This window comes from Talpa europaea (assembly GCF_964194135.1).
Source record: "Talpa europaea genome assembly, chromosome: 9".
Classification (NCBI taxonomy): Eukaryota; Metazoa; Chordata; class Mammalia; order Eulipotyphla; family Talpidae; genus Talpa; species Talpa europaea.
In genome coordinates, this window is record NC_140076.1 from 108,502,966 (window position 1) to 108,518,087 (window position 15,122).

At 36.9% G+C, this 15,122-nt stretch overlaps 1 protein-coding gene across 3 annotated transcripts in view; it reads right to left on the reverse strand.

Moving 5' to 3' along the window:
• Positions 1-495: 495 nt before the first annotated feature.
• Positions 496-15,122, reverse strand: part of ST7L (suppression of tumorigenicity 7 like) — a gene marked incomplete at both ends in the record, with an annotated part of 53,301 nt that continues 38,674 nt past the window's right edge. For 2 of the 3 annotated variants that reach the window (XM_084243370.1, XM_084243369.1), the window contains 3 exons: positions 496-674; positions 7,011-7,103; positions 9,894-10,044. In XM_084243370.1, coding sequence (XP_084099496.1) covers positions 496-674; positions 7,011-7,103; positions 9,894-10,044 — 423 coding nt within the window. The remainder of the gene's footprint in view (positions 675-7,010; positions 7,104-9,893; positions 10,045-15,122) is intronic. The other variant, XM_084243368.1, reaches the window with a different exon arrangement.

Here is a 15,122-nt window from a genome sequence, read left to right on the forward strand (position 1 = left end):
GACACAAGGGTAAAAATGAAAATAAAGGTTGATCCTTGGGCTCTCTCTTCACGGAGAACCTTTGGATAAAGATGTCCCACCTGCCCCTCTTACCTACCTGTTCTCCATCCTAGTTGCACTCTTGAATTTAAGTTCAGCAAATCCTTAGAACTAATGATTTCATTTAAATAGGAAAAGCAAAAGGTTTATTCATAAAATATGGATTTTTTTAAATGCCCAAGAAAATGGGTTTAAAGGAATTAGATTATTCTTGAGTTGGTAACAAGTGCCGCATTGACCACCAAAAGTGATCACAAAGACAACTTTGCAATGTTATGACATTGTATACTTGAAATTTTTAAGCAACAAAAATATAGTTCAAATCACCAAAAACTGACGTTTGACATATTTATGGTAGCAACTTTACAAATCAATTCCTGTAATTTACTGTAACAAATATCTTCCATCACTCAACAGCTTTAGCACTAACGGATCAGAGATGGTTTCTTGTGTGTTTTACAGATACTCTATACAAGTCCGTGAGATCATACTTACAGCTTTAGCTAAAACACCCATGATTTCAGGAAACTGGTGTGTGAGAAGGGCTATCATTGCTGTAGAAGAACACAATCCTGCTGTGAAATGGATGAAAAAAGGAAGCTCCTTCTTTGGGTAAACAGAAACATGATGAAAAGCTGCAAGGGAGAAAAGGTAAAAATGGATTTTTATTTTGCAATAGTGTGTTAAGCCAGTTTTAATATTTTCAAACAAAATCTATTTTTTAAAAAAAGAAATTTTTTTTAAAAAAAGAACAAGAGGTCGCTAGCCAGGCAAGGTAGAAGAAAGTTACCCATTATTTATGCTCACATTAATAACTTATCTACATAGCCAGATGATTGTGCTGAGGGCTGGGAGTAGGATGGCATCGTGGGAAAAAGCAGTAATTGTAAAGTCATGCTGAGGTGGTTTTGAAAAAGAGCTTTGTTTCTTACTAGCTGTGTGATCTAATAAGTGTTAATCCTCTGGTAGTTGCTATGGAGCTGTTATGATGAACATTGAAAGCCTTTAATAAATGTGAGTTGTTATAATTCTTGCTCTCTGGTAGCTCAGAGATGAGTATAGCAGACTAGTAAGACAAGTAAGAAACACACATGTGATTGGAGATTTCCCAGAACCATCAGTTAATAATTTTACCCAGTTATTAGTGAGTGTTCTATAGGTGGCATTTCACTGAGCACTGTAAAACAGAACTAAACACCAAAGTCCTGGGGTTAAGAACATAAAGTCCCTTGTCTTCTTTCACTGCTTTCACATATTTACACAGGTATTCTTTTTCTAATGATTAAATATTTCTTCACCAATAGCATTCAAATATTTCTATCTTCTTTGAAATTTGAAAATATTTGAATAGCAATGCTGAGATGTGCCTATTTCAATGTTTGGCAGACAGTAGGTGCTCAATAAATGTCTCTTAAACTGAGAGCTATTCTGGGACTTTACTTAGTCCAGGAAGCTGACCACTCAGGGCTGGACACAAATCCAGGAATTCCTGATATAATATCCTGCATAAGTAAAGGATGACTAATTCTGTGCTGAATCAAGGTCAGCTATAAATTTTACTTTTCTAGACACAGTGATTCACAGAGAAGATTACATCTAAGTTTCCTTCAGTAACATAACATAATATTGTTATGTCTTATACTATGTTCAGAAAATACACAGCAAAAACCAAACTCATTAACAATCCATATAATTTCTGAAAACACAGCATTTTTTTTTTTTAAGTTAGAAACATTAGTAGCTGTAGACAACACTGGGCTTTCAGCACCCAAAGAAATAAGTCTTCTTTGCCCCGTTCATGAGCATGAGAGGCCAACGTCTCCCAGCAAACCAAGAGAAACAAATCAAGGTCTTTGCAAAGACGGGGAACAATGCTAATGGTTATTCTAGCTGCTACCACTGGAGAGATCCAAAATTAAAAATGTTAATTAAACTGTGTAACATTTTATGGTTTACAAAAGACTTTAATTTATACTGGTTGGTTTGTTGTTGTTTTTTTTTTCTTTTATAGAGGCATGTTTTATTTATTTGTTTGTTTGTTCGTTTGTTTCGTTTATACATGCACTGGGTACAGTCAGAAGCGCGGGAGGGTGAGAGAATTCACCAGAGCCAGAGCAGGGAGCAGAGCAGGCAGAAGGACCGAAGTACACTGCTGAGGGGAGCAGCGGGTGGCAGGAGAGGTCTGCGCACCATGCGGGACCCTCCTCTGGTGGCCGGGGAGCAGCCGGGAATCGAACCGGCGCTGCAGAGGCTGCGGGCAGCTTCGCAACCCAGCGCTCAACCACTGCGCCACCGGGGAAGCCCTGGTTGGTTTGTTTTTAATAACCAAAAGAGAGAGACAGTATAATTCCCACTTCATATGAGATTTTTATACTGGTGGATAGACCTAACTATTTCTTTTTGGATAGCTTTTTGTAGATTCATTTGTCAGTCAATGTTTGGCTAATACATCAGTATAATGGATGACTAGTAGAGAAACACTCCCTTGGAAATAAAGTTCAAATTTCATTATTGGCTTGTAGAGAAAAACTTATCAGGAGTCATAAAAGACAACTAAATAGCATGTGAATTAGGGGAATAGTTCAAGTCTGAACTTATAAAGTCCATAAGTAAATTCCAGAACATGTTGAGTTATATCAAGGCTAAAGGAAAATTGAAAACAAAAAAACATTAAGTACTCCTGGGAATTAGAACTGTACAAAATTAAAAATTTGTTCATTTTCCCATAGTCAGAGACATAAAATACTCTAAGAACATACATATAATCAAACAAAACTCCCCAGCATATCCCTCCTCTCCTACCTCCTTGCACCTTATATGGAGTAAGAATTAATAAAGACCTGCCAGAAAGCAAGAAGTCTGTTCCTGATGGTTTCCTAGTTCCTGGTACCAGTCCCTTACAAGGTCCAAATGTAATTTTTGCCTATGGGTTTTCTGAAGTAATCCAGTCTTCTTCCAACAAATTCCCATTTATGTTTAAATATGTATGAAGTGCTTACAACATTTACTATTTATCTATTTTATGGTATATATAAAGCATATATTACTTACAAATATATCTTCGACCTATATATTTTTATATATCAAGACTATGTACATAAAGATTATGTATGTGTAGGTATGAAATAGATAATAAAATATTTAAGTGTCTATATGGACATACAGTTATAGATATATAGATACATGCACATGAATTGTGCGCACAGGACTTGCATGTTATACATGCAATATACTCAGAGCATGAACTTACTACTCTCCCCCCACTCCTATTTCCAAACATATTCCTCTCTACTGCATGATGGATTTACCGTTATTCAAGTAATCCAAGTTAGATCTGGAATCATCCCTGACCTTGGAGAGATAGGCACATCCCCGACCCAGCTGCCTTATAATCTATTCCATACATACAGCACTTAACACAATGTTTATCAGTCTATTAACCTATTAGCACTTAGGAGTTCAGAGTAGGGTAAGGAGGTAAAGGTACTAATGTATCATTTTTGTTGAGTACTTCCAATGTGCCTGGCATGTTTATAAGAATAAATAAATAAACTTGACTAATTCAAATAAATATTTATTGGGTATCAATTTTTATGGTAAATATTATAGCGATACAGGGACAATAAAGATAATCCTGGCCTTCAAGTATACAAAGTAAAATGGGAGAGTAGAAGTACTCAAAACATTTTGAAAGTTCAAAGAAAGAAGAGGTAATTTATCCCAGAGAATGGAGGAAAATAAAAGGCTCTAGGAAAAATACCAGTATACCTAACTTTCATAATCTCTTCTAAATTTTCATTTATCTTTCTGAACAGGATGGCTCATAATTTGATGGTTCTAAAATTGCTTCCATCTTAGACTTGCATTCAAATGGTAATGACTCCAGAATTGGAAAAAAAATCTATGGTATATATAAGGAAATGTATAACTATCGGCATGCTTTCTTAGTGATTAAATCGTAAAAAGAAAAGTAAAACAGAAGTTTATAAGTTTACCAGTTCATAGAGAAGAGTGAGTGACTAATAAGACAGTAGAGTCAAAAAAGAAGAGACTGTAGTTTTGAGAAGTTTGGCTTCCTAAAAGCAGGAGGAACTAGATGGAAACACCCGTGGCCATTATAACCCTACATATTTCTGGTACTTCTCTAACTTTTTCACTGCTCTTTTTTTTTTTTAATTTATTTATGCATACAAGAACTGGGGTCTAGGCCAGAGGGACGGTGCAGGGGATGAGAGGATTTACCAGAGACAGAGTGGGGAGCAGAACTGAAATACACTGCTGAGGGGAGCAGCGGGCGAGACAGGAGAGGTCTGCTGCGCCATGTGGGCAGCTCCCTGGCCGGGGACCGAACTCATGCTGCAGTGGCCGATAACAGCTTGATAGCTGAGACCTTAAATATCCCTGCACCACCAGGGAGACCCTCACTGCTCTTTTTAAAGTTAGGAAATGTAACTCCTTCAACTTTGTTCTTTGGTATAAAGACTGTTTTGACTTTTTATTCTGTGTCCTTTAGCTTTCCATGTAAAAATTGGGATTTACTTGTTCAATTTTGCAAAATCCCTACCAGGATTTTCATATGGATTGTACTGAACCTATAGGTCAATTTGGAGATAACTGTTACACTATCATGCTTTGCTTAGTGATATTTTGGTCAGTGAAGAAACACATACATGACAGTGGTTCCAACAGACTATACCACCGTGGACTGTGTAATTACACTTTATGGTGCTTGCACAATGATGATGCCTTATGACACATTTCTCAGAAGGCATCCTTGCTGTTAGTCTTTGCATGATTGTATAAATAAATATTAGGCTTTCTGATCCATAAACATGGAATAGCTCTCTATATTTTCTTTAGTTTCTCTCAGCAATATTTTGTAGCTTGTGGTATACAAATCTTAAACTTTCTTTAAAAAAAAAAAAGTACATTTATTCAGCCACATGAGCAGACTTCACATTTAGCAACCAACAGCATTGGCGCAAAAAATCTACATTAAAACCCACTGTTGAGGGCCTCCCCGGTGGCACAGCAGGTTGAGTGCCGCACTGTGAAGCTGTCCGCAGCCTCTGCAGCACGGGTTGGATTCCCGGCCGGCCAGGGAGGAACCACATGGCGCGGCAGACCTCTCCTGCCTTGCCTACTGCTCCCCTCAGCAGTGTCTTCGGTCTGTCTGCCTGTTCTGCTCCCTACTCTGTCTCTGGTGAATTCTCTCACCCTCCTGTGCCTTTGACTGTACCCCAGTTCTTCTATTTTTTTTAAGATTTATTTATTTATGCATACAAGAGCTGGGGTACAGGCCAGAGATGCAGGGGGGTGAGAGGATTCACCAGAGACAGAGTGGGGAGCAGAACAGGCAGACTGACTGAAATACACTGCTAAGGGGAGCAGCAGGAGAGACAGGAGAGGTCTGCTGTGCCATGTGAGTTGCTCCCTGGCGGGTCAGGGATCAAATTTGTGCTGCAGAGGCTTCGGTTTGCTTCATAGTGCAGTGCTTAACCCCTTGCGCCACCAGGGAGGCACCTAGTTCTTGTATTTAAATAAATAAATCTTAAAAAAAACAAAACTTTTTTTAAAAAAAGATTTATTTATTTTTATACAAGAGCTGGGGTACAGGCCAGAGGTGCGGGAGGGTGAGAGGATTCACCAGAGACAGAGCGGGGAGCAGAACAGGCAGACAACCGAAATACACTGCTGAGGGGAGCAGCGGGGACAACAGGAAAGGTCTGCTGCACCATGTAGGGCTCTCCCTGGCCGGCCGGGAATCGAACTGACGCTGCAGAGGCTGTGGACAGCTTCACGGCGCTGTGTTCAACCCACTGTGCCACCGGGAAGGCACCCCCTCACAAAAAAAAAAAAAAAAACTTTAAAAAAAATAAAACCCACTGTTAAATGCTTTACACTTTCCACAAAACAAAAACTAAACCTGTGTTTCTTAAACAGAGTATTAAGTATTGTCTACAACGTGTCTTCTTTGGAGCAAAGAGGCCCTGCCACTATTGTGCTGGGGTGAGCTCTCAAATCTCTTATGACCTGTAGCTTTCCTGTCACTTCTCTGGCTCTCCTCTCCCGCTAAGCTCTGTTTCCTGGCAGTTAATTAAAACCCTCTGCCACTGTCGTAGCTATGGCAGTTCATGCTGGAACCACCACAGCCAGTTTGGTTTTGTGGTTTGGCAAAGTATTGGGCCTCCACCACCTACGCCAGAGCTTCAGCCTCCAAAGTTTTCTCCTTTCATGGGTCCAAAATTTGAAGAATTGATTGTTGCAATTCCCAAAATCACTGTAGGTTCCACCACCTCCAAAATTTCTTCCATCACTACCAAATCCATTACAGCCATCCCCACTGCCACCATATCCACTACCACCATGAAGACCACCTAAGCCACCTTGACCACTGAATTTCCTCCATAATCAAAGTTATTGTTTCCACCAAAACCACCTCTGTGACTACCAAAGATGTTTCCAGAACTACTTCAACCTCTTTAGCTGGATGCAGCACTGACCAGATCTTCCTTAGGACTTTCTTTATGTTCATAAGGGACACTATGTTATAGTCTTCTTTTCTTGTAATGTCTTTGTCTGTTTTGGCATCAGGGTAATAATGATCTCACTAAATGAGCTGGGGAATGTTTCTTCCCCTTTGTTTTCTGAAGAGAGTTTGTATAGGATTAGTATTATTTCTTCTTTAAATGTTTGTGAGATGATTGCTCTTTTTAATATCTTTAATCTTTGTGTCCTTCATTTCCTCCAGTACAAGGATTTGCTTAAAAAATACTTAGAAATGAATTGAATTATGCAACTACATTCCATAAACGGCTAAAACAGTATCTTTTTCTCTTTAGGAACTTCCCCTCACAATAAAATAAAATAATATTTAAACAGTATCCTAAGCCTCAAACAAATGGAAGAATACTACGAAAAACAATTTCACATTACTTTTTAAGCTTAAGAACACTAGAATATTTACTTACTAGGTAACAGTTCTCTATCAGCCGTCTCTGTGCAGCTGGGATAAGGGTAAAATAGATGGCCTTTTTCTAACGGGTACGGAATCATTCTGAAAGCTGAGAAAAAAAATACATGTTGGCATTCAATTCAGTCTCGTTTCCAGCCTATACTACAATTCAAACCTAACTATGGAGACATTGTTATAAAAATTTCACACAGCATTTTGTTTTCTTTTTTAGGTAGATATTTAGATGAAAGAAACATAATAAGCAATGGAATAAGTAAAGAGAAGAATCAGATTTAGAGAGTAGTGAATGGTCTGGCTAGAATAAAACTGTAGGAATAGTGGTTGGTAAGACTAGCTGGGTTCTACTGGCTTCAGTCTCCTCATTACAAATAATAAACTCTCCAAGTATTAATTCCAATTTTGACAAGAGTCTTGTTTAAAATGTTTACCATCCTGATCTAGATTATCATCAACTCTAACAGACTTCTTAAAGAAGGAGTCCTTATTGATCTACCCAATTAGATAGTTACACATCAAAATTGTATGTCTTTTTTTGTTTGTTTGTTTTAGTGTTTGGCCCTTTAAAGTGTTGCAAAATACAGATTTTGTCTTGCCACAGTAAAAAGCAGTAATTTGTCCAAAGTTAGAGAGCAAGTCAGCGATAACATTAGGAAATCACTCATCAAGATGATTATTCATGAAATCAGGATAATTCATACACTTGTTAAAAATCTATGTGCCAAACAGAACCCTTAGGCACTGAAGGCACATACAGGTGAGTGAGATAAAGCGCTTGTCTTTAAGGAGCTTATAGACTAATGGGGGGAAAAAAGCAAAAGAAAATCTGATTATCCAAAGACATTCAGCTCTCAGTCTTTGTAGTACTAGTTTCATTAATCTCTGTATTGCCAGTATGAAGCAGAGAATTTGGCCCTTATCAAACAACTAATGCAGAGGCTCCCACATTTTCCTGGTTCAAGGACACATGGTACCCTTCATTTCTCAGCAATTTTTTTAGTGTTTCTAGGCTGAAAGAAAAACAATTCCACTTATTAAGCAATGGATTCAAACAACTTTAAATGTTTGTGCTCCAACAACTTAGCAGCGATTTTGGAAAAAAAAAAAAAAAACCACAAAAATTGAAACAATAAAATCGTGATCACTTTTTCAAATAACCATCATTTCTTACTATTGGGATATATGAACCTTTTAGGCACTGCACAATCACTCAAACCTTTGATTAGATTGGATACGACCATCATTTCCTGTTCCACGCTGATTTTTGTGCGGCACTTGCTTTAATTGTAGCAACTAACACAAATCAAACTTTCAAAAACATGACAACATTAAAAGAAACCGAATGGAGAGCCACCTAATGTTAAAACCATGAACTATCTAGAGCTAACAGCTTGAATAGTGTCTGACAGATGCTGCATGTTGCTGTGTTTCCACTGAGTATCTACAACATTCCGTGGCATTCTTATGAGTTTGTGGCCAAGCCCTAAGGGTGTCTCTGTGCAAAGTTTGGAACTGAGGAAGTTAATTAGTTTTAGTGAATGCACAATAAATTTATTTTTTAATTTTTACTGATCATGGAATACTTTCCAAGGAAAGTATTATAAAAATTCAATTGATAAAATACTTTGTTTCTTCATTTTATTGGTGATTTAAAGAAGTTACAAATAAATGACCGCACAGTTTTAAAAAAGCCCAATTCTCCAAACAAGATACACAAATGGCTAATTAGCACATAAAAATATATTCAACATCACTAATTAGTAGGGAAATGCAAATCAAAAGCACAAATCAAAAGTCACACCCATTAGGATGGTTATTAAAAAAAAAAAAAACCACACACAGAAAATAAGTGCTGGTACACTGCTAGTGGGAATGTGAAATGGTACAGCTGCTAAAGGAAAATCAAGTAAATTGGTCACTAGGGTTGGGGAGGAGGGAAGAAGGTAGATTTATTGTTTATGGGTATATAACTTCAGTTGGGATTATGAAAAAATTCCAGGAATGGATGACACTGGTAGTTGCAGTGTCAGAACCACCACACTGGTGGTTCTGTTAAATGCCATTTAACAGAACATTCACAATTTTTGATTAAAATGGTCATTTTTTATGATAGATATATTTTATCACAATTTTAAAGAGATTTTTATAAAAGAATAGAATTGATATTAGTTGTGAGGAAACAGTTTCATGTACACTTCTGAAAAATAATAATCAGTACAATTAAAAAATATTAGAATAACTAATCAACCACATTAAATAGCTTAAAAGCCAAAGGATGTAATTCTTTATTTTCTTCCCTTGCCAATATGTAACTTAAATGAACATATAGCAGGATACCTTAACAGTTTCTCATTCTGTTTTTTCTAAACGTGGGATCAATAAAATTATATTAAGGTATTTCTTCTACCCACAAGCCAAATGTAATACTACTGAGTTCATTCTGAGACCAATTTGAACAACAAATCCCTACAGAAGCTCAGATAATCTCATTTAAAAAGGCTGCCTATGGGCCTCCCTGGTGGCGCAAGGGGTTAAGCACCGCACTATGAAGCAATCCGCAGCCTCTACAGCATGAGTTCGATCCCTGGTCGGTCAGGGAGAAACCCACGTGGCGAGGCAGACCTCTCCTGTCTCGCCCACTGCTCCTCTCAGCAGTGTATTTCGGTTGGTCTGCCTGCTCTGTTCCTCACTCTGTCTCTGGTGGATCTTCTCACCACCGCTGCCCCACCCCGCATCTCTGGCCTGTACGCCAGCTCTTGTATGCATAAATAAATAAATCTTTAAAAAATAAATAAATAAAAATAAAAAGGCTGCCTATGAATGCAATGAATGCAATGAATAGTCAGCTAGATTAGTGTTACATTTGGAGAATAATACTTACTGCCTTCCCATGTACACTGTAATAGATTAAGAGCACCCTCTATTCGCTTCCAGTGCTGAAGATGAAAGAAAGCATAGGCAATTGCTTCACTATCACCCCGTTTCAGAATGTGTTCTGGAGGCAAAATTAGACTTTTCATCTCTAGTAAGTACTGGAAAAATAACACACACACATTGACACATCACAAAAAAATTATGTTAAAATCAAATGCACACAAAAATGCAGATTTAAAATGCTACAAAGTTAATTTGATTTTAAAAGCAAATATTAAGCTAGTTCAATGATATGAAGGTCCCACTGATTTTATATTTTATATATGCAAATTCCAAAGATCAGAATATTCCTGAAGGTAAAAACAGGATAATGAATGGCTTATGCATGAGTTTGCTAATTACAAAACAAAAACTCAAGCTGAGGAAATAGTGTGAGAGCAAATATTTCTTTTTCCAAAAAAATTTGTATTTCAAATACAATATTTGAAATACAAAAATTGTATTTCAAATGCAATTTGAAACAATGCTTTGTAGCAACATTCAATTCTTTTCCCCCCCTTTATTCCGATTTTATAGATTAAGGAACTTAATTGTTAAATTCAATTAAATAAACATTTTACTAAGTGCAAAGCACTATGCTTATTAGGAAATACGAAAAACCATTCTATCTGGAGCAGTCTAATGTAATATGATAAGTAATTATTAAGTAAATAATTATAATTATAATTATTAAGTAAATAATTATAACCAGAGTGTGGTGAGTGCTTTATTAGAAGTATAAAAAAATGTATATAAGGGCTTCCCTGGTGGCGCAGCGGTTGAGCGCTGGTTTGCAAAGCTGGCCGCAGCCTCTGCAGCGCCGGTTCGATCCCCGGCTGCTCCCTGGCCACTGGAGGAGGGTCCCACATGGTGCGCAGACCTCTCCTGCTGCCCGCTGCTCCCCTCAGCGGTGTACTTTGGTCCTTCTGCCTGCTCTGGCTCTGGTGAATTCTCTCACCCTCCCGCGCTTCTGACTGTACCCAGTGCTTGTATAAATAAATAAATAAATCTTTAAAAAAAAATGTATATAAGAATACAGGGGCCTCGCTGGTGGCACAAGGGATTAAGTCTCAGCACTATGAAGCCATCAGCAGCCACTGCAGCATGAGTTCCATGCCCAGTCAGGGAGCTTTCTTTCATGGCACAGCAGACCTCTCTTGCCTTTCCTGCGCTCCCCTCAGCAGTGTATTTCACTAGATCCACTTGTTCTGCTCCCCACTCTGTCTCTGGTGCTAATTTTTTCTATTTAGTTCTTTTATAACAACTTCATTGAGAGATAATTTACATACTTTAAAATTCACCTATTTAAAGTTAACAATTCAATGGCTGTTCGTATATTCACAGATACACGCAACCATCACCACAGTCAATTTTAGAACATTTTTATCATCTCAAAAAAATAAACCTTGTACCTTTTAGTTATTATGCTCTACTTCCCCAATCCTCCTAAACCCTCAACAACCACAAATCTGCATTCTATTTCTATAGATTTGCTTATTGTGGCTAGCTCACATAAGATCACATAATATATTTTCTTTCATTTAACATAATGTTTTCCATGTATATCCATGTTGCAACATATATTAGTACCTTGTTCCTTTCTGTGGCTGAGTCATACCACATTGCATGGATATCTCCCATTTGTTTAGCCATTCATCAATTTGGTTGTTTTTACCTTCTGGCTATTATGAATAATGGTGCGATAAATATTCATGTTCAAATTTTTATGTTACCAGATGTTTTCATCTTTCTTGTATATATACCTAGGAGTGGATCTGCTAGGTCATATGGTAACTTTGTGTTTAGGAGGTATTAATTATGATTTAAGGGCTGATAATAAACCATGCTAGAATTTGTAATTTGACCTGCTAGGTAAAGATGGGTGGAATATGGATGAACAGATTAGGGGGTGTGGTGGAGAGAAGAAAGGAGGACATAGTGAAAGCATAAGGCTAACCTTGAAAAAGGCACTGAGTTAAGTGCCTGTGTTAAGAGACAGTGGAAGTGCAAGATGCACTGATGGAATTAGAGAATGTGCCTGTTCAAGAAGTTATAGGCTATCAATTCTTATTCAAATATTAAATTAAATTTTCACTTAAACTCTTGAAGAAAATACCTCCATTAATATTAAAAACCCATAGAAAAGCAATACAATCAGTTATTGCACTAATCAAATATACTGATTACATGAAGATGCAAAATTAACCACTTAGATATGATCTTTGCATTAAAGTGATCAACTGAAAACAAAATCTTTAAAAAAGTATTAATTTAGCTAAACGCTTTGTTCTAAAGACTGAGGCCAGAATACACTTCCTTTGTGGAAATAGATATGAAATAACCTCTTTGGTTCTAAATAACTTGAAACCAAATTATGTGTCATAAGATCCAAAACACATTAATTTCTGTTATGAAATATACAAAAGACATTTCAGAGTATCTCAAAAGATACATTCTTTCATTTCAAATTCTGAGTTCCTCAGGTTTTTACACAAGCTAATGAGATAAACAACATAAAGTCTGAACTTCTGAAAAAGTATAACTGCTGCAATAGGGAAAATTAAAAAAAAAACACAAAAAGTTGTAGTAGTTTCAAAATTTATGCCTTAGATTATTAGCCAATATATATGTATGCATCATATCTAAACATTACCTCAAATAAATGTTTACCTTTTTTACTATGAAATGTGCCTACCAGCTACTTACTAAGCATAATCTCTTTAATTACTCTCACTCTTGTCTCAATACAAAAAAAAAAAAAAAAAAGAATTACTCTTGATTTCCCTGCTCTCCTCAAAGTATAAAAATGTAGTCTGCTTATCGATTTATTTTAGCAGATGTCACAAGCTATGAGATTATTTACTAATCCAGTTTGGGGACTTAACATTTCCCATTCAGCTTCTTAGAGGAATGCAGGAGAGGTTGTGTCCTGGTCAAGCAAAGCCTATTTGCTGCCTGGATGGGTTTTCTCCCCTTAGTGCCCTGGGCCTATATTCAGGAAGGTAATATTCTTTCTAATTCTCTCTAATCCTTGACCATTTTTTAAAACACAGTAAAATATCACTCGCACCAGGCAGCTGTGGGAAAATGGACTCAAGTAGCTGACCTCTGACATGACTCCATGTGTGCTTTGCAAGCTCACTGAGAGCTTCTTCAGGAGGAAGCAAAGAAAATGCAGCAATCAAAGTGGAATCTCTATCATAAAAAAGAGAGCCTCACCTTCAGAAGAAAACAGTTTAATACTTAAACCAAGTCCTTTCTATTAAATTTCTGGGATATTTTATAGATAGGAGATAATACATCTAAGTTAGTTTTAGAGCCCTGAAACTTTAAGTTAAAATATATCTTGATAGTCACTTAGCAAACGGTAAGAGGTAAGTTAAACATATCATAGAAAATATCAACTTAGTATATCAAGGAAATACTTTTTTTAACAGCAAATATATATCCATATTTTTACTGCTTGATAACCTAAGTGACATTCAGATAGTAATCAAACATGGCATGCTTATTAGGAAACAATACTTTAGGATTTCATATTTTAAAAATCTTTGCTATTTAACCATTAAAAAGTTTTCCTCATGCCACCTTATTTTTCCTTATGCAAACGTCCTTTCTAATTTGACTTTAAAGCAAAACCATTCTTGTTTTTCACTTTCTAATAAGACACTAAAATAAAATTTCATCCTCAAAATATAAGAAAATCATTTCCGTTTAAAGAAAATGTATTTAAAACAGATAATTACAGATTATTTATTTTATCTCCTTTACTAACTGCTACTCTGGAATTTCTGCTACCCAGCATAAGCTGGTAATTACTGTACAAAAGAAATCATATCCTTCACATTCTACCTATCATATCACATTACACAGAGCAGACACTAAATAACTTATTAACTTGATCATATATATACACGTACAAATATATAAATCAGATATACACATATCTAAATTATACAAATAGCCAAAATGTCTTTCAAAAACATATTTCAGTTTTTATTTAAAGATATTTTCTAACTCCTAAACAAACTAAAAGCAAAACACAACACACAGTATCTGTTACCCAAACTTGACTTTATATGAAGAAGCATATGAAAGGTTAAAAACTGAAGGGGTGGTTTGCTTTGTTTTCTGCTATGAAAGCACAAGTTCAGAGTACATAAAAGCAAACATTGAAGTTATCTCACAGACAATAATATATTTTAAAGTTGGAGAATAAAAGTATAAAGAAAACAAAAATAGGGCCTCCCCGGTGGCGCAGCAGTTGAGCGCTGGGTTGCGAAGCTGCCTGCAGCCTCTGCAGCGCCGGTTCGATCCCTGGCTGCTCCTGGCCACCGGAGGAGGGTCCCACACAGCGTGCAGACCTCTCCTGCCGCCTGCTGCTCCCCTCAGCAGTGTACTTCGGTCCTTCTGCCTGCTCTGCTCCTCGCTCTGGCTCTGGCGAATTCTCTCACCGTCCCGCACTTCTGACTGTACCCAGTGCTTGTATAAATAAATAAATAAATCTTAAAAAAAAAAAAAAAAGAAAACAAAAATAATCTGACTTACGTGTATCTGGATTTCTTTTTTTTTTTTTTAATTTTTTTTTTTTTTATTTGTACAAGAGCCAGGGTACAGTCCAGATGCGCAGGAGGGTGAGAGGATTTACCAGAGACAGAGCGGGGAACAGAACAGGCAGACTGATGAAATATACTGCTGAGGGGAGCAGCAGGCGAGGCAGGAGAGGTCTGCTTGCCATGTGGGTTGCTCCGAAGCCGGCGGGGATCGAACTGGCACTGCAGAGGCTGAGGACAGCTTCACAGCGATGCGCTCAACCGCCTGCGCCACCAAGGAGGCCCTGGATTTCTTTTTTAAAGCATAAATACTGACTTATTTTTTCCTAAAAATTAATCAAACCATTATGCAGCTGATTTTTTGCTTCAATATACACACATTTTTAAAAAAAAATTATACTGTCACTTTTTTCATATCCTTTTTCAACATATATCTCACATATCTTTTCCTGTCTCTATATAGGTTTAACTCATTATTTTAAATTTTTGCATATTATTCCATTAAATGCTGAGCTATTTTATAAGCTAAGAAACAAGGTCATGCTAGAATTGTCCTACCACCTTTAAAAGATCAAAATGATATCATTGAGCAAACTCATGAAAATATTAAAATGGCTTAAAATTAAAAAAATGATAGGGTCTAA